The sequence below is a fragment of the Nyctereutes procyonoides genome, unplaced genomic scaffold (assembly GCF_905146905.1).
Source record: "Nyctereutes procyonoides isolate TBG_1078 unplaced genomic scaffold, NYPRO_anot_genome, whole genome shotgun sequence".
NCBI classification, from domain to species: Eukaryota; Metazoa; Chordata; class Mammalia; order Carnivora; family Canidae; genus Nyctereutes; species Nyctereutes procyonoides.
The window spans coordinates 7,281,481-7,306,066 of NW_026575033.1; the positions used below are offsets into that span (position 1 = coordinate 7,281,481).

General features: G+C 39.3%; 1 protein-coding gene across 3 annotated transcripts in view; it reads left to right on the forward strand.

Moving 5' to 3' along the window:
* Positions 1 to 24,325, forward strand: part of WASF3 (WASP family member 3) — a 140,943-nt gene extending 116,618 nt beyond the window's left edge. For 2 of the 3 annotated variants that reach the window (XM_055317458.1, XM_055317457.1), the window contains 7 exons: positions 1,645 to 1,779; positions 3,909 to 4,062; positions 7,548 to 7,665; positions 12,015 to 12,190; positions 16,174 to 16,440; positions 18,264 to 18,631; positions 20,894 to 24,325. In XM_055317458.1, the coding sequence (XP_055173433.1) occupies positions 1,645 to 1,779; positions 3,909 to 4,062; positions 7,548 to 7,665; positions 12,015 to 12,190; positions 16,174 to 16,440; positions 18,264 to 18,631; positions 20,894 to 21,051 (1,376 nt within the window). In that variant the 3' untranslated portion in view covers positions 21,052 to 24,325. Of the gene's footprint in view, positions 1 to 1,644; positions 1,780 to 3,908; positions 4,063 to 7,547; positions 7,666 to 12,014; positions 12,191 to 15,207; positions 15,375 to 16,173; positions 16,441 to 18,263; positions 18,632 to 20,893 lie in introns of all 3 variants that reach the window. The other variant, XM_055317459.1, reaches the window with a different exon arrangement.
* The last annotated feature ends 261 nt before the right edge of the window (positions 24,326 to 24,586 follow it).

The following is a 24,586-nucleotide window of genomic DNA, read 5'->3' on the forward strand; positions in this document are numbered from 1 at the left end:
TCCAGAAAACCAGTAACACCCAAATGGTGATGAGGGTGTAGAGCAACAGGAACTCTCATATGTTGCTGGTGGGAATGCAAAACAGTGTAGCCACTTTGGAAGACAGTTTGTTTCTTGTAAAAATAAACATACTCTTATCAAACAATCTGGCAGTCTTGCTCCTTGGTATTTACCCAGATGAGTTGAAAACTCATGTCCACATAGAAACCTGCACACAGGTGTTTATTCATCACAACACCAGTCAAACACTGGAAGCAGCAAAGATGTCCTTCAGTAGATGAATCATTAAATTTTGGTACATCCAGACAGTGGGACGGTATTCAGCGCTAAAAAGAAACAAGCTGTCTTGCCATGAAAAAACATCAAGGAACCTGAAGTGCTTATTACTAAGTGAATATAATTAATTGTAATTAATTATGATTTCTACTGTGTGACATTCTAGGAAAGGCAAAAACTATGGAGACAGTAAAAAAATCAGCGGTTGCCAGGAGTTGAGTGGTGGTGAGGGGTGGGTGGGTGTGCAAGATGAATAGGTGCAGCATTTTAGGTCCACCTAAAGGATTTTTAGGTCAATGAAACTATTTTGTATGATTCTATAATGGGGGATACATGTCTTTATATGTATGTCCAAATCCATAGAATATATAACATCAAGAGTGAACCGGATGTAAGCAAAACTTTGGGTGTAATGACGTGTTGATGCAGGTTTATCAGTTATAACTAATGCATCCCTCTGGTGTGTGATATTGACAGTGGGGTAGGCTGTGTGTGGCGGAGCAAGGAGTACATGGGAACTTTCTGTGCTTTCTGCTCAATTTTAATGCTGTGAACTGGAAACTGTCCTAAAGAGTAAAGTCTATTTTTTAAAAAGTGGTTCTCTCTGGCAGAGGAGATAAGATGAAGGTGTGCCTTGTACTCTCAGGATAGATAGTTATTAAATGTTTATTGAATGAATAAAGGAATGATGTTAGGATTTGGAAATTCACACAGATCCTTCCTCGTCTCTTTTTAAAAATGTTTTTTATTACATTTTTAGAAAAGTGGGAGTAGTTATGTCTGGCACTCACAAGAATCCATATTGAAAAATTTAACTCAGAATATAAAATATTGATTTTTAGAGAGTGCCAGAGTCAGCACTATATACTTAGATTTCAAAATGTGGATTAGAACAATTTCATGCCATTAGAGAGTGTTAGGTACAATGTAAGATATCTAATGTTTCTGATTGTGAATGAAGCAAAATCTTAAATTTGGAAATGATTTATTTAATTATCTTGGGAAGTAAAAGGAAGGTTAAGGTCCCAAGATTCTATTTATACATAGAGCATACAAAATGAGAGTAATTTTTTCTTAAAGAAGTTTAATGAGAAACAACTCGCAGGGTGGCTTATGTAGCAATTAAATGAAAATTCTTTACTCTCTGGGGTATTTTAAAACTATACAACTTCAGGTCAATTTCAGATATCTGTTATTATCCACACTGCATTTTCAAAAGTTCTAAAGGCCTTTGACTGTGACACTTTATTTTTATAGTCATTTGCACAAAATCCCACGTGTTGACAGTAATCGGCATTGGTGAGAACGTGTGAAGGCTGCCTCAGCACTTCTTAACAGATGGCCTTCTCCATTCATTTTCTTCTTTAGGCAAACATGCTGAAGACATATTTGGTGAGCTGTTTAATGAGGCTAACAACTTCTACATCAGAGCAAATTCTCTTCAAGACAGAATTGATCGCCTTGCTGTCAAAGTTACCCAGCTGGATTCAACAGTGGAAGAGGGTAGGTAATTGCATGAGAGCAATGAGCTAGAAGTGATGTTGACAAGACGGTAGTAATTAATTGCGGTGTAATCACTGCTTTTTCCTTGGGGTGGTGTGCTGATATTTCATGTTGTCCTTTTCTAGAAGAATATTGGTGGGGGGTGGAGCCCCCAACATTGGTTTAGTTAGTAATTTAAAAAGTCTTATCTACCTCATACATGCTATCCATACTTGCTTTTTAAAAAATAGACACATATTGTATTTGTTTTAAAGGATTCTTTGAATGTTCCTGGTCTTAGAAACCCTAGTTGAAGTCATTGGGAATTATTTCAAAGATACTTTCTTGCCTAAAAAAATCACAGAATCACTCCAAAATGTGGTCCAGCTATGAGGGAGGGTGGTACATACCCAGCATGACTGAGTGAAGGCGTCCACCTGCTGCTCTTGTTGGGGTCCATGCCAGTAAATAATCATGGTGATTCTGGTGACTTAACATCTCAACAAATAGCATTTACTGAAGGCCTTTAGGCATCATGGTTGTAAAATAAAGTTAATATGGTAAGCACCATGTGGGTAACTGATAATCATTTTGAGGCCATACCCCTGAAATTGTGACAGTTTCAATAAAATTAAAATCCAGCAGTTCCTTTTCAAAGATTTCACTTTCTGTATCTTTTGAATGAGAAACTGAGATTGGGCTGGAAAAAAATCTCCAAAAAGAGTACAGGATATGGCATTTCATATTTGAGAAAAATTTTCAGATTAACCATTATTTTTACCTTTATATAGTGGTAGTAAAGATTTCTCTTGTTGCACTAAACTGATCTTTGTATCTGATTTTTTACGAGACTTACCATAGTAGTATTAATAAAAAAAAATGGAAGTTTTAGTTTTTTTAAATGTAGTGTTTTAGGGAATTCATCCCTCATCATCTAAAAAATGTTTACTCATGATCAGATATTTTTCAAAGGTCAATATTAAATTAAAGAATTAGAAATGTAATAAAAATGTAGAGCATTGAAATTCTAATATCCATCATGAATATTTTTTAATCTGATTTTTTAAATTGATGTCATTTGAAAAAAGTAAAACTGTGGGTAGCTATTTGGTCTATTCAGATAAGGCATTTTAATTTAACATCTTTAGCCAGTCATTCATTTTTCAAATTGGTACCACAAATGATTTTTTGTGTTTATTCATCTTCCTTCAGTTTTGTTGTGGAATCTTGCAATTGGCATACCAGTGATAGACCTTGAGCTGGAAAATGTTAATCTGTATATTAAAGTTAATAAGATTTCACAGTGTATCTCATATCCTTAAAATCCTTTTTCCAGTCAAGATTTACCTGATGATACTCTTTGGCATGGATTTTATAGTAGAAGAAACATTTGACCAACTTAGGAAATCTGTTTTATTCTGGGTCTTCATTTTTTTGCTGGGTGATCTTGGAAGGGTCGCTTAACACCCAACTAACTCTTGGCTTCATTGGTCAAGTGGATTAGTGGGCCAGGTTGCTCATTTCAAAAGGTTCATGTCAAAGTTAGATACGTTAATACATGAAATGTAAAGTGTTCAAACAGACAAAAATATCAGCCCTGATTTTCTCACCCCTAAGTGTAGTTTATATGCTGCTACTTTATTCCTAGGACTATACACACTTTGAAAAGCCTTGCCGTCTTTCCTTCATGTTAACATCAGGAAAACTTCATGTGTTTTTTTACATTTGTATACCTTTTGCAGACATATTTCCTACATATTACAATTCAACTGGTATTAACTGAATGTGTTTTTCCTCTAGGATACCCAAACCTTTGTATTTACATTCCTGTTATACTCAACTATATTCCTGTGTGGTTTCTGAAAAATGCTATTATAAAGAATGATGCTCTAATACTAGGTTCAAAGAAATAATTAGATCACTACAGAAGAAAACACATGATTTGTTTTCATTTTATAGAGACAGCTGTTATTTATAAGAGGAAAGGAATTCACATGCTATTTAAGCATGGTTTTAAATGAACAATAAAAACATGATTTTGTTCTAGAATCATAAATTCTATTTATGATTGTGTCTTAAATAAGATTTATTTTTAAACAGTTAAAAATATTTCTATGTAACTCAACCTGGAGCTCTTTTTTTCTAAATAGTGTCACTACAGGATATCAACATGAAAAAAGCTTTCAAAAGTTCCACAGTTCAAGACCAGCAGGTGGTTTCAAAGAACAGCATTCCTAATCCTGTTGCTGACATTTACAACCAGAGTGATAAGCCACCTCCTCTGAATATTCTTACACCATACAGGTATGGCTTCATGCATTCCCAGTGCCTTTTTATTCTAGATAAACTAAGAGAGAAGGACAGTGCTGTGAAAGTATTTTTTTCAAACTTTGAAAATAATTGGGATTATTACATATGATGGAATTAGTTACCGGTATAGAATTGTTAAAAGTTTAATATTTTAAAATAGAGATAATCTCACCAAGAGAAGTGTGAGCTCTGATGTTAGCTTTTGTAGATAACTGTAGTAGATACCTACAAAAGTAGATATCTAAGTGTAGATATCTGAAGTAGTAGTGGGCACATTGCAGAATATTGTGTGTGGGTATGTTCCATATTCATATTCAGAGTCCATTTTAAAGGAACTGATAATTCATTTATCATGCAGCAGAATACCTGTCTCAGCATTTCACCACTGCAGAGACATTTGTTATTTAATTCAGAAAAACGTATGCTGCAGCAGTAGGAGTTTTTACAAGTGAATAATATAGTCAGCAAATCAACCTGTTACTGTAAAATGGTAGGACACATTATCACCACCAAACTTCCCAGAAAAAGAATGGAAAATCAAGAGTGTAAAAAATTAATATTAAGAAACCAAAAAATGCTTTTTAAAAACACCTCTTCTACTACTTACCACATTAAGCATTTTCTTTCCATATTTTGTCACCTTCTTTCCCGTCTCCCTTTTCCATATACCTTCTCGTTGTCCTTCATTGTGCTGCTTGTTCTGCTCTAGCCTTTGTCCTCCTGGTAAACTTGTTCCTTCAGCCTCTGATGAGCACAGGCTATAGTGGAGGGTGGCCCTCATGGCCCCCAGGACCAGCTCTGCTGGGTGACAGATCCCCTTTACCATTCAGTGGGTTCTCTGCTTCCAGTGCCACTATCTTGGACCTTTGGTCCTTCTCCGGGAGTACCCAGAGGTTTTTTTTGGTCTGAATTCCTGTTCCTTCTCAGAGTCCAAAGGGAGATGCTTAGACCCATCCTCTACTGCAGCTCTGCTAGTAAAACAGCAGTTCCACCTGCATTCCTTTCTTTCAGCAGGGACAGAAAGATTATCTCAAAAAATGTGATAGAAATCCCATGGAGACTGTGATGGGAAAGGGCCAGAGAGCCATCGTTTTCTCTGAAACAAGTATGCTTTTCTAGAAGTTTTAGCACACTCCTCTAAAAATCCATGATCTGTATGAATACTAGTATTGTCAGCCTTGTGTTTTAACTTGTGATTTTGCTTTCATTCAGTAGGCATTTTGGGGGAGCAATTTCAGTTTTACTTAGCACTGAAAGCCACAAGGGCAGGCCTGTTAAAACTTTCCTAAGACACCTCACTGGATATTCTGTTCTAAAGGAAAAAGCCTAGAAAACTCAGTGGACCACTTATATTTGATGAATCAAGAGCATGATTAGATACTTGTGATAGAAAAATTTTATATATTCATAAATATATTTATATTTATATATTTATATATTTTATAGTATAATCATATAATTTATATATTTATATATAAATAAATATTTATATATTTATAATTTATAAATTTATAATTCATAAAATTTATAATTTATAATATAATTATATTATAATTTATATATAAGTAAATAATATTATTTATATTTTTATAGATTTTTATATATTTATAATATAATATAAATTATAATTTATAATATATTTATATTTATATATTTATATATTTTATATATTGTATAATATACAAATTGACTCTCATATATAGTGTATGTGTATATTCAGTTTTATGGAAAATAAAAATGTCTTTGACTTTTAATAGTATGTTTAAGAATAACAGTGCCAGGCGGCCCCGGTGGCGCAGCAGTTTAGTGCTGCCTGCAGCCCGGGTGTGATTCTGAAGACCTGGGATCGAGTCCCACGTCGGGTTCCCTGCATGGGGCCTGCTTCTCCCTCTGCCTGTGTCTCTGCCTCTCTGTGTGTCTCAATAAATAAATAAAATCTTTAAAAAAAAAAAAAAGAATAACAGTGCCAACTCAAATGTATTTTTTGATAATAAAATAGTATTTGAGGTATATAAAACACTAAAGACAGGGTTAATATATGAGCATTACAACATGACCAGAAAATAAAGTATTTAGTTGCTAGCAGCACAGGACATTGCTGCTTATATTCTTATGGCAAGATTAATGTTTGTTTACTTACAGAGCTTCTGCCTTCATTAGAGTATTAGCTCCCTCTTTTTTTTTTTTAAGTGTGCATTTTATACGTCTTAAATTTTGTGGCAAGTTACTGCGAGCTTTTTTGAATCTTCAGTCTATATGGAAGGCCTAGTATCTTAGGGAGACTGTATTTTTCACAGTAATGTCATTAATACAGTCTCTATAATACAGGTCTCATATCAGTTAGGAAACTTGGAAAGGAAGGATTTCAAGTAATCAAAGATTAAAGTGTAAAGCAGATTACCATGGTTGGTGATTTTCAGACAATGGGATGGGCCAGAGGAGCCCCTCTGAGAACTTGGGCCTTAGTTTGTGATGATGAGCAACTCACCAGAACATGGCCTGGCAGGAACTTCAGGGACCGGCAGGCAGGATTTTTCTCTGGACTCATTCAGTTAGTTTTCTTTGACTGTTTGAGCATAACCTCTTTCTTAAACTCACTTCACTGTGCCTCATTTCATGTTGCTTTTCTCTGTGCCTCACATGTCTTGTTGAAACACTGATTTTTTTTTTTTTTTTGGAAACACTGATTTGAAAGGTAAATGTTCTGCTTCCTCATGAAGGTAATCTACCGGCCAGATACTTATTAAAGCATTAGTAGTAAAGAGTGTTTCCTTCCTTCATGTCGTGATTATTTTGAGCTTTGCTATTGATTTATATTACAACTTGGGATTTGTAGTGGTTTCATAATAGATGAATAACTTCTACAAATGCTTGAAATATTCTTTAGACCACAGTAATTGTAGCAGGACTTGAAAGTGAAATGCCGTGAGTGAATTCTCTTTGTGGGCTATTTCCACTTTTGTCACACTTCTACACTATGAACATTTTGCTTCTTTGCAAATTGAATTTATAGAGGTTCGGTCAACCTGATAAAAAGGGACAGCGTATTTATTCATTTTTATCCTAATAATATTGACATTCCAGAGTAGAGGTGAAAAAAATATATATATATATACACACCAAGATTCTACCCATCTCTGTGTATGGCCTCTGTTGGAATAAGCAAAACATTTCCTGAAATAATTGAGGTATCAGATATTCTTGTTAACAAGCCATATTGTGATTTTGAGGCACTTCTCTGTACTTAAATCTGAATTGGTAAGAGTACTTTTTATATGATTATTCTAGAAAAAGGTGCTGTTCTTACATGTTCACCTTTTTCAAATAAGGAGCTCAGAGACACTTAATGCGTAGGACAGTCAAAATGCCCTATACAGATGTTATCATCTCATGAGTTAAAATTAAGTGAATCTTCACCCCACGTGAAAATATCTAACAGCCTTCTCTCCTCCTCCGACTTATAAAACATTGATTTACAGAGATGATAAAAAGGATGGGCTGAAGTTTTACACTGATCCTTCCTATTTCTTTGACCTCTGGAAAGAAAAAATGCTGCAGGACACAGAAGACAAAAGGAAGGAGAAGAGGCGTCAAAAGGTAAGAAATTAGACTTAACCTACTGAGAATTAATTCTCCAGAGGCAGATATTTGCTAAGACTTTTGTACGTGTACTGTATTTTTAAAAATGAGCTTCCTTGACAAATCTTGGAGTGCTTTTGTTAAGACAGAATTCTTGGCATGTTGTGGGTTAGTGACCTTCAAATGTTTGGAGGCATCTAGATGTACTGGCCCCATAGAAGTGACAGTTTGGGGTGGAAGAGAATTTGAGATTTGAAAACAAGATTTAAGAAATGGAACATGAAAACAGTTTGCAGACTGCAAATATGAGATATTCCCACTGAAGTCCAGGAAAGCATTCCAGAGGTTGGTTATTCATGCTGTCTCTTTGTGCTGTGGGTAGGGAGATGAATGGGGGAAATCTTGGAATTACTGCTGAGTGTTGAAATGGAAAGTATTCAGGTGAAGAAAGTATAAAGTATTTAAGTGAAGAAATGGAAGATCTTAATCCCTTGATTGGAAAAGAAACAGATACCTAAACAGCCCATTGGTCCCCACACCTTTTTATATTAACAGGGATTTAAGAATATTTTCCTTTAAAATATGCTGTCCTTTTAAATGGTCTTCTAGGTTTCCCTTCTCAGTGATATTTTTGGCAAAAATATCTAATTTTTTCAGCAGTGTTCTTCAGAGGAAAAAAGTCTTAGTCTATGGATGATTATCATGTCTTCAAAATTATACCATTTCCTTGGCTGTTTTGTCTCATTACACATTCCTCCAACGCATAAAATTCTGATAAGAACTTCTTATTCACTTATATAATAATGTTTCTTGAATGCCTTCTAAATGCTGGATAAACAGTGGTGAGAAAGGATTATCACCATCACAGGGCGATTACAATGTATTGGGGGAAACAAACATTAAGTAATCATGCAGCCCACTGGAACTCCTAAAGAGGCAAAGAAATTTGAAAAGTCTAGTACAAATCTGCTTTTATTATGTAGTAATAGAAAATGAGGCTAGACAGCCTTCATTTCCCAGGATTTCAGAAAGGCAGGTTACTTTAAATTTGGAACTGAAAGGTCTCTCTGAAGGAAAAATTACTTTATAAAATTGAGAGATGAGAAATCCATTGTTTCTGAACTTGGTTTCATTAGTTTGCTTGTTTAAAAACATTTTTATAATGATGCAAATAAATAAATATGGAGTGGTAAGAGTGTAGTTACAGTGCCTAGTAAGTGTTGTGAAGGAAAAGTATGGTATACAGTGGGTGAGATCACAAGAGGGGAATGACAGTGTAAATGAAGTGGAGTTCATTCATTCAGAGTTCCAACAGTGGGGAGTTAGAAGTCAGCTAAGCAGAGTGTGTTTGGCGCATGCACGCACGTGAGTGAGGTGCTAGAGGAGTGAGGGGGTAAAGGGGGTGTGGGGTGCTTCAGAATCAAGGAGCATTTGAAGTAGAAGCAGCCAGGATCATCCCGGGCTAGGAGACAGTTGGACATGTTCTGGGGACTTTAATGTAAGCCAGTGTATTTGGAGGATAGATACATCACTGTTAATACTTAGTCATAGTTGGTTTGTGTGTGTGTGTGTGTGGTGTGCATGTGTGTGTGTGTGTGTGTGTGTGGTGTGCATGACGATGGGTCATTTTGGAGGCTGAACCACTGTAATGAATGTTGCAGATAATCATAACACTTAATCTTTAAATACGTCAGCATACATCTCTTAAAAGTTACGTCAGCATACATCTCTTAAAAGTAAGGGTGACAGTTACTGATAAATTTAGTACAGTGGTTTAAAAAATCAGGTCGTGTATTGAAATCCATTGAAGTCTCTCTCCTTTTGGTTTCTACAAGTATACAGACAATACATGCTGGTTGTAAAACACTCACATTACACTGAAGTAAATGCATTCATTTAGAAAATTTGGGGATAAGTTTCTCCCTTCCCCAGCTATCACCAGTCACTAGTAACGATTCAGTGTGCACATTTTTAGACATTGTAAGCATTCATAAACACATGTATACACATTTCACAAAGTACTTTCATATGCATAGAGTTGTACTACACATGACTTATACACACACACGCAGACATATACATATATTGACATAATTAAAGATGTTCTTCATTCTTTTTAATAGTGTAGTATTCCAAAGCATGCACGCTACATAAACCATTTACCCAATACTGTATTAGGACGTGCTTAGGTTGTCTGAATAGTTGCTTAACAGTACTGTAATACTACTTTACTCACATGCAGTTATTTCTTCTGGGTAAACTTCTAGACAAATAGGAGTTTTATTTTTTGAAAGATACCATTATATTGCCCCTGACCATTAAAAGACTACGAACCAGTCTTTTACACTCTTAACAGACTTCTTCCAGATGTAGATATCATTATTTTTTTGATGTGCTCATCCCTCCCTCTAAAAAAAAAAAAACTCTAAAAAAAGAAAATCTAATTTGCATTACCAACCTTTTTGTATCTCTATTAACCATTTATGTATGTTCTGTAAATTCCATGTTCACATCCTCTGCCAGTACATCCCCCAGGCCTCCTGAATCCCTCTGTCGACAGCCTGGCTTCATCCTGGCACACTGTGAGCCATCAGCCATCCTTTCACAGGACCTGCCCTGGTAGCTTCCTGACTGGTGGCCCTGCCTTCTCTCTCTTAATCTGTTCTCCACAACCGAGAGGGATCTTCTGAAATGCCTCCTCCGTGTGTCAGCCTCTCCCTTCTCACCTGCCAGTCGTTTCCATTGCTCTTGAGATAAAGAACAACACTCCCTGCTTTTAAGGTCTATGGTTCCTACCTTTCAGGTCTCAGGAACCATTTGCCCTAGTTCCCCATTTACCTTCTTTCATTCCTCCTGCTGTGCTGCTGTCGCCCTCAGAGTGGATGCACAGTCTCTCCCCTCTGGCCATACACCTGGCCCCTACTCCTTTGCAGAATTAACGCCAGCTCACACGACAGATCTTGTCTCAGTCATTCCAGGACACTCCCTGACTCCCAGATGAGGCAGCATTTGGTGTATGATGCATTTGTGCTTTACCATATTTTACAACTGTAGATGTATTTGTGTGATCTTGTGGGCCTCCCCCACTGGATTGCAAGCTCTGTGAAGGCAAATTCCTTGTCTTCTTTGTTTGTGTGCTGTCTGTATCATCAGCACCTGACACGGTGCCTGAGACAGTGAGCACCATATGCTCACCTGGATCTGATCACTAAGTTAGCATTTGTTTTTGTTTTAATAAATTCATTTTTTATTGGTGTTCAATTTGTCAACATACAGAATAACACCCAGTGCTCATCCCGTCAAGTGCCCCCCTCAGTGCCTGTCACCCAGTCACCCCCACTCCCCGCCCTCTTCCCCTTCCACCACCCCTAGTTCGTTTCCCAGAGTTAGGAGTCTCTCATGTTCTGTCTCCCTTTCTGATATTTCCCACTTATTTTTTCTCCTTTCCCCTTTATTCCCTTTCACTATTTTTTATATTCCCCAAATGAATGAGACCATATAATGTTTGTCCTTCTCCGATTCACTTATTTTACTCAGCATAATACCCTCCAGTTCCATCCACGTTGAAGCAAATGGTGGGTAAAAGTTAGCATTTGTGATGTGTACCCTGTGTAAAGCCACATGCAGAGGTACTTTAACAGGAGCACAGTTCAAAACATAGTTCTCATCTTCAAAGACCATACATCTTATGGGAAGTACAGGAAGCATACATACATAGAAATAACTGTCTTCACCTTTAAAGAAACACCTATGTAGGGACCCAAGTTTTTCTTGGATACATTTTTGATGGCAAAGTAGGGCTGGAGCAAGAATGATTCTTTGTATGAGAAGGTAAGTTCTTATGTTTTCGTTTTGTGTTAAGCTACTTGCAGGATTAGCTTAAATATTCTGTATAGTCTTTTGGAAACTTATAATAGAGTATTTGGAGTTATTTTGTGAAAGATGATTGCATATTAACAATTCAATCAAAATTGTGTAGTGGTAGGGCATGATCTGCCTGTATCTCAGATATTCATCTATATAATGCAGATCTGAAAGATCTAGTACATTTAAAACAAGCTAAAAAACTTAGTAAGGTGTGAATTCTCTACTAGAAATGATGATAAGTGATTCCTGTAATTAGCTGCAGTAGAGTAGCTTCTATTTATTTAGGTTAAATAGTTAACTATCAGTTACTTCTCCTGGGTCTGTGTCGGGTAAGAGAATATATACTGTGTTAGAATTTTCTTAACATTAGTGTGATCTGAAATGGAAATGTCTCTTGTCTGCATGCCGGGCTTGTTTCCCGTGCATTACAACTGCATTTAACCTGCTCTTTTCCTTTCCCTTCTGTCTCGGCATGCTTGCTTTCTCTTCCTGGACATCAGGAGCAAAAGCGTATAGATGGCACAACCCGGGAGGTGAAAAAGGTTAGGAAGGCCAGAAACAGGCGCCAGGAATGGAGTATGATGGCATATGACAAAGAGCTTAGACCCGACAACAGACTGTCTCAGAGTGTGTACCACGGAGCATCTTCCGAGGGATCCCTGTCCCCAGACACTAGGTGTGTGTGCGTGTGTTGTAGCAAAGCCTCTGCGTAGTACTTGGTTTTATTATATGTTGGAAACGCACCAGTGGCTTTGGTGTTTACATGGCCCACGATATGTTTCAAAAAATTTCCTTAAAAATTAATTCTATTTATTTTTTTGATTTTTGAAATAACCCTTTAAAGCAGTTTCATTTTGGGGGTTACTTTGTATGATTTTCCACTGCTCTGACTTAAGTTTATTGTTCTATTAATCTAGATTAGTGTTTTTAACACTGATGCTAAATTTGGACTGAGTAACTGCCAGTGACTTACATTTTTATTTTAATAATCATTTAATTCTTTCTCTCCCTCTTTAGCTTAGAATGTTGAATTTCCTTTGCCACTTGATCTAAAAATAATGAGCAGGTGGTAATTGATGTGCATAAGATGGAACTTTGTTCTTCTTTTTGGTAACCTTTTCTAAGAGTGATGAGCAAAAGAGACACACCAGTTTACTAATCTTATGTATTCTAATTTCAGGAGAAGAATTCTGTTGGAGTTACTTTAAGAATTTGTAAGCATTTAAGTAAAAATATTCTTTGCAGGTGCAAATTATGTGGTCACTAAGTCACATTTATTGTAAAAGGGATTCATGGAACGACAGAAACTCACTAGTCAGTTTGTACTTCTGGTTTAGTTTCCTAGTTCTGCTTTTGTAAGGCCTAGGCCTTCCACTTGCCAGAAGCCCCAGAGTCTTCCATCAGCATTTCAGAATTTGAATAGAGAATTCTAATGTGACTCAAGGATGTTTCAAAAACAGCAACAACCTGGACCTTGCCTTATATTTGTGTCCTCTTTTTTTAATTTTTATCTCTACAGCCTGGGTGTCTAGCATAGACTGCACACAGCAGATACTTCGTATGTAATAGTTACCCTGCCCAGAGAGGCTGTCAGTCATTGGTTGACTATGACTGGAGGCAAGTTCTAGGCAGTTTTTCTGTACCAGCTGCTGTCTGCTCAGTCCTAGGGAATTACTGGAGCTGTAACTGAGTGTTTGCCTCAGGTGTGAATCTCTACATCCATTTATTTCCATAGGAAAAAAGCAATGATGATTCAGGTTTGCTCACAGGCCTAGGAATGAGGAAGGGTACTTGAATATGATAGATAGCACCTAGGGTGTTTTTTGTTTTTTTGTTTTCCAACTACTTTGATTATGACTATTTACTCATGTAAAACATATACTTTATTTGATAATATTCCATATATACTCTTATTTCAGTAGCTACAGATGGAAAAATGATGTTTTAAAATCTCTCAGTTGAATGATCGCTATTCATCCTAGCATCTGAAATTCACTTGTTCTGTGTTGGGTATAAAATTGATGATTACTGAGATTTTTAGTATTCTGCCTTTGTATTTCTGTTGTTTAGATATATCTTCATTTCTCTGGTTTTTCAGAAGGCAATTTCTATTTCCCATGGCCTCTTAATGTCAGCATGCACCAGATAATAGATTAAAATTCATTATTGTACTTGAATTCTATCCCTTAATTTAGAAACATCACTTTTTTCTTATTATAAAGTAAGATGAACTTCTTATATTTGGAAATTACAGAGAAAAATTAAAATACTGTCCATAATCCTATTATCCAGAGAAACCACTGTTAGCATTTTAGTGTATTTCTTCTTTGGTCTTTTTTCTGTACATGTATATATTTTTCTTTTACTAAGTTGGAATCATGCTCTATGTTTCCTATCTTTTGGCCTTTGTTATTTCATATTTATGTTTTAAGTATTTCTTAGAAACATGGTTTTTAATGGATGTATGGGAGACAACTGAGTTAAATATCAGATTTCATGGCGTGTATGTGATCTGTTCGTGTAAGTAATCTGATTTAACCTAGCCCATATAAATAAAACCTAACCATGAAATTTTCCTCTCTCTGTAGATCAGGAATGGTTTGGTTGTAAACATGAATTTAGGATGAGAATTAACATGCTTGCCTACTGCTCTCTCTCGCCATTATCAGGTGGTGTGATACCTCCAGTCCCTGAATTTGTCCTGTCCTGCATCCCAGGCTTTCTGATTGCCCACCTGTCTCCCCACAAGACTCTGGGGGAGTCTTGGTTCTCCCACTGTGTCTCCATTGCCTACACTTTTTTCTTTTTCCATGTGGTCTTCACTCTTAGCAATTCTCCATTCTGTGCCAGATAATCAGTGCCGATCATGACATTTCAGGATCATCCCACTCGTCTCCACGTTCGTACAGCATCTTCTGTGGCTGACTGCTACCTTCCCTCAGGAGTCTCTGTCCCCCAGCAGGCCTCTGACTCCTCACCTCTCCTTCAGCCCTCTGGTGACTCCCCTCAACCGTGCAGCCCCTCTCGAGCCCACCCTGCACCAGAGCCCTGCCCTCTAGAACTCTCCTATTGAGTACTCACCACCTGCTCCTTATTCCCTCCTCCATCTGGTCTTCCTTCTTTGAAGGCTCCTCTGGGGCTCCATCACAAAGCTATTTTATGAAGGTAGCACTCTGAGTCATGCCATAGCCTTTACAGTTTCCAGCTCCTCATCTCATCAGAAGGATTCTATATTTTGCTAGATAATTTCATTTCCTTGAGGAAGTGTACGTACCATCTGTTGACATGGGTATACACACAGAGTCAAGTACACATTACCAGTGACTCCAGAGTTTTAGGTATTTATGTTTTTCAAATATGCTCAATCTAAAGCCGGGTTAGGTTCTTCCCCCATTAAAAATATTTTTAACTCCCTTGCATAGTTTGTATAGTTGAGAGTACCTACTCATATGCACACTGTAATCTAGAATTTATACTGCAATTAAGGAGGAAAAAAACGGGTTACCAGTTATTATTAACCTGCAATCAGGGAAGGAAAAAAAAAAAAAGCAGCCTCTTACTGTGCAGGACGCTTTTCTCTGCCATGTGATGCTCCAGGTAGAGAAGCTACCGTCTGAGTTTCAAAGATGGAAACTCAGTCGGTGTCTTCCCCGTCCCCCACCTCCCCAATGTGTGTTTGCCTCTTTCCTCCAGAGAGAGAGACACAAGCTGACCCCTCACAGAAGCCAGCAAATACATGTGAGAAGAGTAAGGACCAGAAGAGAGGAGTGGGAGAGGAGGAAAATGGGCATTGAGTTCATGAGTGACGCCAAGGAGCTGGTGCAGGCAGGGGGCACCACCGAGGACACGGTGCCCAGAGGGTTCGTCATGTTGCTCTCTTGGCCTCAGCCTCAGCTTTCCTGCCCTGCTTTGGCTGTCCTGACAGGATGCACAGCCCCTCTTCTGATCTGATCCCATGAGTCTGGGGAGCTGGGCCTGGGCCAGGGCCCTACCGCCACCACCCTCACCAGGCCTGGCTGCCACACCGGCCCCTGCGTCTTTCCAGCTTCTCTGCTCATCTAACACCACCTCTCCATCCCTTCCAGACCTTCACACTCCACCATGCAAAGAAAAGAAGCCCTTTCCACCTTGCACCGCCTTCTTTCTCTTTTGGCTAAACACAGCCCTTCTGTTTAAGAAAACTATAACCCACTATATTGCCTTCTTGATTTCTTCTCTTCTTGCTGTTCATATTTGTCCAGCTCACCTGCCATTCTATACTTTCTAATTATATGCTGTCAGTTCCGTTGCCACTTAAATCCTCTGTCTTAGGTGCTGTGTTTTAATTAAACAGAATTTGCCTTGTAGCCTTCTCTCTTAGAAAAAAGCACGTTGAAATATTGCAGAAATGGGGCTCTGCTGTGTCCTGCTTGCCGATCTGTCTGACTTACCACAAAGCGGTGACTCTGAAGCCATGTAACACTGGGGCTTGCAGCTAAAGTAGTAATTATATTGTTGCTGGGAAGCTTTGATGGGGGCTGGACATAGTCCATAGTAAAGGAAATCAGTGTGTCATTTCTGTATGTTGGCAAAGTTATTTGAATAGATGCTTATGCCTGCTGGGGAGAATCTTTTTAACTGAATTTGAATTTTCGCCCACTCCTCTTTCCTGACCATCAGGTCGCATGCATCGGATGTCACAGATTATTCTTACCCGGCAACTCCCAACCACTCTCTGCACCCGCAGCCCGTGACCCCTTCTTACGCAGCCGGGGACGCGCCACCGCATGGGCCGGCAACCCAGGCCCCAGAGCATGAGTACCGACCCCCCTCGGCCTCGGCAAGGCACATGGCCCTAAACAGACCCCAGCAGCCACCGCCGCCACCCCCACCACAGGCCGCAGAGGGGTCCCAGGCCTCCGCACCCATGGCGCCAGCAGACTACGGGTAACTCAGACTGCCTGTGCTTTACTACTGCTTGCTCTCATGGTGGAGTTTGCTATATGTGATCTAAAAATTTTAACTGACTAATCATACCTTAAGGGCCAGATGTGGCCAAGGATGACTGGATGTAGATACTACCAGTTATGACCAATTCTATGTTAAAATATTCAGTGTCATGCTGCTCCCCATTTTATTACAGTTGGATCTTAGGTTTGGATCTGTATTCATGTATACACACTCCCTTCCTACATACTTTAGGGTGTGTTCGAGTGCGTTGCTAAGCCAAAGTGTTGAGAAAAGATGAAACGCTGATTTTGAGAACCTGTCCCAAACCCTCAAGATTCTGTGTGTCCTGGGTGAACCACAGAGAGTTCCTATCACGAGTGAGAAAACTGTCCAGTGCAGCTCCCCATGTACCCCTACCTAGAATTTGGCCCTGTAGTCAGTCCCCTTTCTTGATCTCTTGGTGCTCAGATAGCCTTCTCCAACCAGGTCCTTTAGTTTTCTGTCACTTGAGTAAAATTCAAACACCTCCTAAAGAAAGATGCTTATGATCAAGTATTTATTAATTTAATCACTCACTTTTATTTTGATAGGCTGTCTTTTGCCCTCTTTTCTGGCTTCCATAATCTTTAAAGCATTAGCCCCTCAGAGACAGTATCCAGGAAAGTTGAATGTGTGTTTCCATTAATATGCATCATCTTCAGTCCAGAGCAGCGTGTTTCACCTAAATGTATGTCCCTCTACCCTCAGAGGGTTCTCGTCCATCACTTCTCATTAACAGTCCCCAGAGTGTGTTCTGAGGCTCTAACCTAAGGGTCAGGCAAACAGAGTGTCTGTGGTCCAGTTGGCTTGGAAAACCGTTAGCTAAGTAGGATTCAGTGGACTTCTTAGGTGTAGGACATTTCAGAGATTTTATTTTATTTTTTTTTGAGATTTTAATATTTTAATGGGCACTGTGGGCTTGAAGAATTTCTGTGGGGATGAGGTATAAAATACAGAATTTTCCAAATCTAACTGGTCACCGAACCCTTGTAAAACAAGTTTGTAAGCCATCCACCTTCAAGATGCCCTATATGAAGGACAGATTTGAATTGCTATTCATAACCTTCATTTTATTTCTTTTTTAAAAGATTTTATTTATTTATTCATGAGAGACATAGAGAGAGAGAGGCAAAGACCCAGGCTGAGGGAGAAGCAGGCTCCATGCAGGGAGTCCGATGTGGGACTTGATCCCAGATCCCAAGATCACACCTTGGGCCAAAGGCAGACGCTCAACCGCTGAGCCACCCAGGCGTCTCTGTTCATAACCTTTATAGTCAACTGTTTTATTCTAGCCTTCCACAGAAAGTTACTTTTTTAAAAAAAGACTGATTTATTTATTTGAGAAGGAGAGAGTGAATGGGGATGGGGGAGGGGATGGACAGAGGGAGGAGGAGAGAGAGAATCCCAAGCAGATTCCAAGCTGAGCATGGAGCCACACGTGGGAGCTCAGTCTCAGGACCCTGAGATTACCACATGAGCTGAAATCAAGAGTGGGATGCTTAACTGACTGAGCCACCACATGCCCCAAAAGTTAGTTTTTGAGTGATTTTCTTTCTGGTTCATTTGAGTAGATGAACTTGAATTTCATCATAATGGATAATGTAGACCTGTAAAAATGACTGACATGAAGTCTGACTATTTGCATCCTGCAGTGTTTTAAGTTCAGAGGACAGTATATATATTGTGTTTGGGGGAGGCCCCTGAATAAGACATGTTAGACCCTCAAAAGATGTGACTCTCTTGCTGTTTTAGTGACTCTGTGTGTTTCATCTCTTTATTAGGATGCTGCCAGCACAGATAATTGAATATTACAACCCCTCAGGACCTCCTCCTCCTCCACCACCCCCCATGATTCCTTCAGCACAAACTGCTTTCGTCAGCCCCCTACAGATCCCCATGCAGCCCCCCTTCCCTGCGTCGGCAGGCTCGTCCTACACGGCTCCTCCTCACCCTCCCACCGCTGGGCTTGTGGTCACAGCCCCGCCACCACCAGGCCCACCGCCTCCTCCACCAGGCCCTCCTGGCGCAGGCTCTTCTCGCTCCTCCTCTCCGATGCATGCCCCACCTGCAGCCGAGGCAAAGCGCCAGGAGACGGCACAGCCACCCATAAGTGATGCCCGAAGCGATCTTCTCGCTGCCATTCGAATGGGTAAGTGAGCATTTCAAACAGTCTTCCTTTTAGAAATCTAGAGACTTCTTTATGGCTCTAACCAGCTTCCAGCCTATAACAGTCAAATGACTATTCTCTCCACTGAACTATTTTTTAGGATAGGGTTAAAGAACACTTGTTTAATTTTGTTTTTTAACAGTAGACCTGTTTTTGCCAGTGCAAGATAAACGTACAATAGTAAAGAATTGAGAATTCAGGAAAGCTTTACTTGACTAGAAATAGGTAACAAAAATGATCATTGATTAATCAGATCTTTTCTCTGCATTCTAGTCTGAAGATAACTGTATAAATGAAAGAAAGTGAGCTCGTATCAATGATTGAGGTATTTTTAAAAAGCCAAGCTATGTCCTAGACTTTCCGTATTTTTAGTTTGATGTGCTAAGCTAGTAAGTTCCTCAACATTTATTTAGCAGCAAAATTCTTTTGTCGGGTAAAGTCCTACACCGAACCCCAGAACATGAGACATACAGAAATAGAGATCTCTGGTCAAATCAGGATGGATGAACCCAAATACTCACCCGTTTTGGCATCCCCTCAGCACCACACACTAACCGTCTGTTCCACACCATTTGTTCTCAGCCCCAGGGCATTGCTTAGGCTGGCTGAGGGTCACTGACAGGGTGTGCAGATGTCCTAGGAGCTCCTCATTCAGTGGGGAGCTGTGCCATCTCTTGGTCACAGGCTTGTTGTTTCCTTTTGGAAGGGACTGAGAAGGGAGCTTGGCTTGCAGCATCACTGACGTCCTTCACAGGACAGCTGGGACATTACTGCCTCTACTTTTTTGCTTGAGTGCCCACAAATCAGACCTGATTGTGGCACACAAGCCCAGCCTTCTCGTATGTCTTCAACGTCATCAACACACTTTGATTTTGTCAAGAAAAGAAGTCCCAAAGCTATATGACCTCACTGATAATAAATTTAGGGTCATAATAGGACACTGTTTTTGTTTTTTGATACCTGTGAGCCCCATCCAATAAGAGTGATAACATAACCAGGATCTAATCATGAGGAAACCTCTAAGCCCACATCAAGGGTCAATCTGTAAAAGAGCTGCTTGTGTTCTTAAAAAATGTCAAGGTCAGAAAACACAAAGACTAAAGAGCTGCCCAGATTAAGGGACATTGACGAAAGGCGACAATGAATCATGTTCCCATGTTGCATCCAAAGCCTGGTGGAAAACTTTCTCCTGTTATTAAGGCTACTAGCAAAATTTAAATAAAATTTGTAGAATAGGTGGTAGTATTGTATCTATGCCAACAGTCTGATTTTGATTACTGTTTTTTATGAATAACACATGAATTATTTTAGGGACAAAGGGACATTATCTGTTACTTATTCTCAGATGGTCCAGAAGTAAAAGTGTGTGTATATAAGCAAGAATGATAGAGAAAGGTTGCTAAAACCAAGTGGTCGGATGTTATCAGTTGGGGGATCTGGGTGTAGGTTTTATGAGGATGTTTCTCTACTAGTCTTTCTTTTTTAGGGGGAAGGGGCAAAGGGAGAGAGAGAATCTTAAGCAGGCTCCATGCCCAGCACCCAGCCTGACTTGAGGCTCTATCCCACAACCCTGAGATCATAACCTGAGCTAAAATCAGGAGTCAGACACTTAACCACCCAGGTGCCTCATTTTTCTACTAGTCCTATAGGGACTCTGTAAATATGAAATTGTTTCAAAAGAAAAAGTTAAAGAATTAACACATTGAATCATCTTTATAACCCACTGTTACTTAATAAGGAAGTAGACTATTGTATTTTGTGTTCATTTTTAGCAGTAATTGGTGAAACAAAGATATCCATCACCTCTCTGCACTAGCCAAAAGCTAGTAATGTAAAATGCTGCTTTCTAAGCCTTTGGATTGCAGCTATGCCCAAGAAATGTTCATGATAGAAGTGTTCCATGTTTATACAGTCCAACATGGTAGCCACTAGGCACAATAAATTTACTCTTAGCCACATGTAGTGGTTTTTATAATGTAAGGTGCAGCTCCAGAATTTTCTTTCATGATGTTCATTTGCGCTGAAAAATCTAAGTTTTTTGTATTTTAACAATTATTATAGTGTTATGACTTTGAGTGCCTTTTTTTTTTTTTTTTGTCCTGAAACTTATATTTCCCAAGCTTTTCTCACTTCAGGTTTCCAAAACATTTTACCTTTGGTGTCAGCCAGGGGGAGAAATGCTAAATAGACTTACTCATTTTCCTTAATTTGGGATTTAATTTAATTCTACTCTTGTATCCCCAGGGATTCAGCTGAAAAAGGTACAAGAACAGCGTGAGCAAGAGGCCAAGCGTGAGCCAGTTGGGAATGATGTGGCCACAATTCTATCCAGACGCATCGCCGTCGAGTACAGCGATTCTGACGATGACTCAGAGTTTGATGAGAACGACTGGTCCGACTGAGGCGGCATGCTGACGAGGCCAGGTGCCACTGGGAGACCATGTGTCAGAAACGTGTTGAAAATTTTCAGTGGTCTCAGCACCCACATAGTGGTATTATAATCCTGTAGCTTAGCAACTTTTGTATTAATAATGTGATATTGCTTTTGCACATCCAAAAATTCTGGGTTTTTTCAGTATTTACTGTGTAATACTTAAGTGCCACTAAACATAGCAAAATCGTGCTGCACCTGAGGAGATATGCTGTAACTATTGCATTGTCCTGACACAGCATCTTGCTTCCTTTTTCTCGGCCCTGAAAGTACTTCGTGCCGTTTGGGTTTCCCCTTCTTGATCGCTACAATTCCCCAGACTTGCTGTGTGTGTGTGCAGCTGCCTGGTGTTAGCTCTTCTGCAAGATTAATGACCGTGTGTCAGAGTGATGTCTTCCGATCAGTCAGTGATAGCGTTTCACCCATTTTGTTTGTTTGTTCCAAATGTGTTGCACAAGAAGTTGGTTCTAGAGGGAAAGGTTGCACAAGAAGTTGGTTCTGGAGGGAAAGATGGAACACATTCGGAGAGTCAAACGTTTCTGCTTTCCACCCTGGCTTGGCGGCCCCTGTGTGAGTTGGAGGCGATCTCGCTTCCTTCACACTCTTGTAAAATGTGGAATCGGAAGGGCCCGTTACAGGCGGGTTCCCTGTGGCGTGCACTTGGTCCATGCTGGTTGATGATTCCTCCGAGACAGTCCAGTAGCTCCGCAGTGATGACAGTGAAGAACAGGAAGAGATGTTTCCTTTCCTCCAGGGGCCATCAGGGCCCACACTGCAAATACCTGGCTACCCTTGGAGTTTTGGGCGCCAGCCGGCCAGGCCAATGCAGACTTGGCAGGCCCAGGGTGGGGGGGAGGGCGGGGGGAGTGTGTCGGGGGTTGCATCACCACCACCTTTCCTGGAGCTGCCATGGCCTCACTTAGGCCCGTGGAGTGCCTGGCTCCTCTCTGGGGGTGGTGGGGTGGGGGTGTACCACCTCCCGGTGCAGAGGAGCCACCCCCCCTGCCCTGCCCCCACCTTGCCCGGAGCCACTGAGGCCTCTGTTAGGGCCCCTGTTAGGCCCTTGGAGTGGTCCTGGCTCCTTGGCCTGCTCCTGAGAGCGCCTCCCACGGCACCTTGATCCACCTGATCTGAATTTTAAAAGCGTAGATTTTAGGTGAAAGTAGATGCTGACAGCTATTCGCTTCTCCTGGTGCTGTGGCCAGATTAGGGATCCATCACCCAAGTAGGGCCTTGGCCCTACTCCTAGAAGCACACGTTTCTCTTTTCTCATGTTGTCGTTGGCACATTAAATTTTAAGAAGTACCTCAGATTAGATTAGACATGTAGCTGTACCAGATCACTTTCCTTTCACCTTAGCTCTTGCTGCTGTTCCGCCCCCAAGGAACTGGAGAGCCCCACAGGGTTGATCTTCCTGGTGACAGCAGACCACTGGAAAACTCACGGATGGCAGCTTTTCTCTTATGATTTTGGATGAAGGGTAACTGCTTGTTTAGAACAAATAAATGCCCCCAGGCTTCGATTATAGATAGGACTTCACAGGTATACTAAGACACTTTACTTACTAGGGATTCTTACCATGTGTAGCATTTCAGACGGATGGCAGTTACTGGTGACTCTGTCATGATGAAGGAGTCTTTAGCTCAAGATAGAGTTGTCTGGTTCATGGTAGTTGCCGAAACAGGACCATGACCAATGGATTTTTGTTAATGAGTCCTCCTGAGGACTTCAGCGGTGCCCCTAAACCATGTCCATGTGTCCCCCAAGTGGACATTTATTGGGCTTGTGGGCAGTCATCATATAAAGCCCATATATAAGGTTTTAATTACCTAGATTTTGAAACTCTGAAAAGCCTAATATCTGCATTCCCTTCCCAAGACCATGCTTCTTATATCAGGTTATCTGAGTCTTTTCAGCTGTACTAGCTGTTTTGGCACATGCTTCTCGAGTTTCTGTTTCTTAGAGCTAGTCATCATAATTTTGTTGAATATAAGCAGTAATTACTAATGAACTTTTAAATTTCTCTCTGATTTCTCTCCCTTTTTTTTTTTCAGCATAAAGGCCTACTGTGTTGGCATTATTTTTGGGACTTTCACCATTTGTAGTTTGAGTTTGTCTTTATTACAGTATTTTGTTTTTGTTGTTACTTTTGGATTAGGAATTACTCGTTATAATTCTAGAACTTTATTTGGTAATGCTTCTTTGTTTTTTATGTCCCTTCTGTTCTCAGGATGAAGAGAACACATAAAGCTACTATCCATGTCAGGATTTCTTCTATTTATATCGTATTACAATAAAATTACTGGCACTTTATTCATAAATATTCATAAGTCTATTAATTATTAGTTGTCTTCCTGTAGGTTAATCAACAAGTTATTTTCAACTTGATTTTCTGACTAGTGAAAAAGCTTTTGCCCTAATGTGTTGCGTAGCCTTTAAAAGAATGGAGAAGGACTAAAACTCAATTTAGATTATTTTTGCAGTATTTTCTCAGCAAATCTGATTTATTCTAAAATTTAAATCCAGACTTTTTCTAATGTGCTATATTACATGAAAAGGAAAAAGTGAATATTTTGGATTTTCAGTTTTCATTTTCAAAAAATGTTTACCAAAACGAATGAAGAAAAATATTTAAAAACATATTTCATATTAATGAATTTTGCATTTTAAAGTAGTACTTCTATATTATGAGGTTATTTTAAATTGCCCTCCGTTTCCCCCCCCATGCATATTTTAGATTTCTTACAAGCTTTTTTCTCATGTTATAGATTAGGTAGAGGGGATGAGAAGATTACTCGGTATCACACATTAGCTACACAGACATAATGTGATTGGTTTTCTTTTGTCAGCCCCAAACCATGATATTTGGTACACTTATGTTTCTCTTTAGTGAATGTATATGGTTAGAAAATTAACATTTTCATTTCAGTAAATTTTTAGAATATCAAAATCTTTTCTGAGCATCAAGTGGCTAGGTTGTGAAAGTTTTGTAATAATTTGCAACTGGAATACATGATACGTTTTAATCCATTAAAGACTAGTAGGAATGTATCAGCCAGAGTAGCAAGTAATTTTTGTTTTATAAATCAGAGTATCAGTCACCTTGCAGTATTACCAATGCTGTTGTAAATTGAACTTAAAGTGGTATTAAAAAAAAAACACCTCCTGTTAAACAATTTTTATCTGTTTGTATATCTTACTATAGATTATGTACAAGTAACATCTAAATAAAATTACACTTTTAACCCTAAAAGGTTTTGCTCCCTGATAACAGTGTTATATGTTTAACCTTTTTTTTGGAATGGAGAAGTTGAGGGTTGGGTGGAGTTTTCAATTAGCATTTTCATCACTAGATAGCAAAAGATACCACTCGGATTTCCATTTAAATTTTTGCATGTGTTTTGCATATCCTGGAATTCAGACTGGATCCTGGGAGCGACCTGGGAAGCACTGGCATAGTTAGAAAAAGCCATTTTGGGAGCAGGAAGCTACATGCTCAGTCAGGT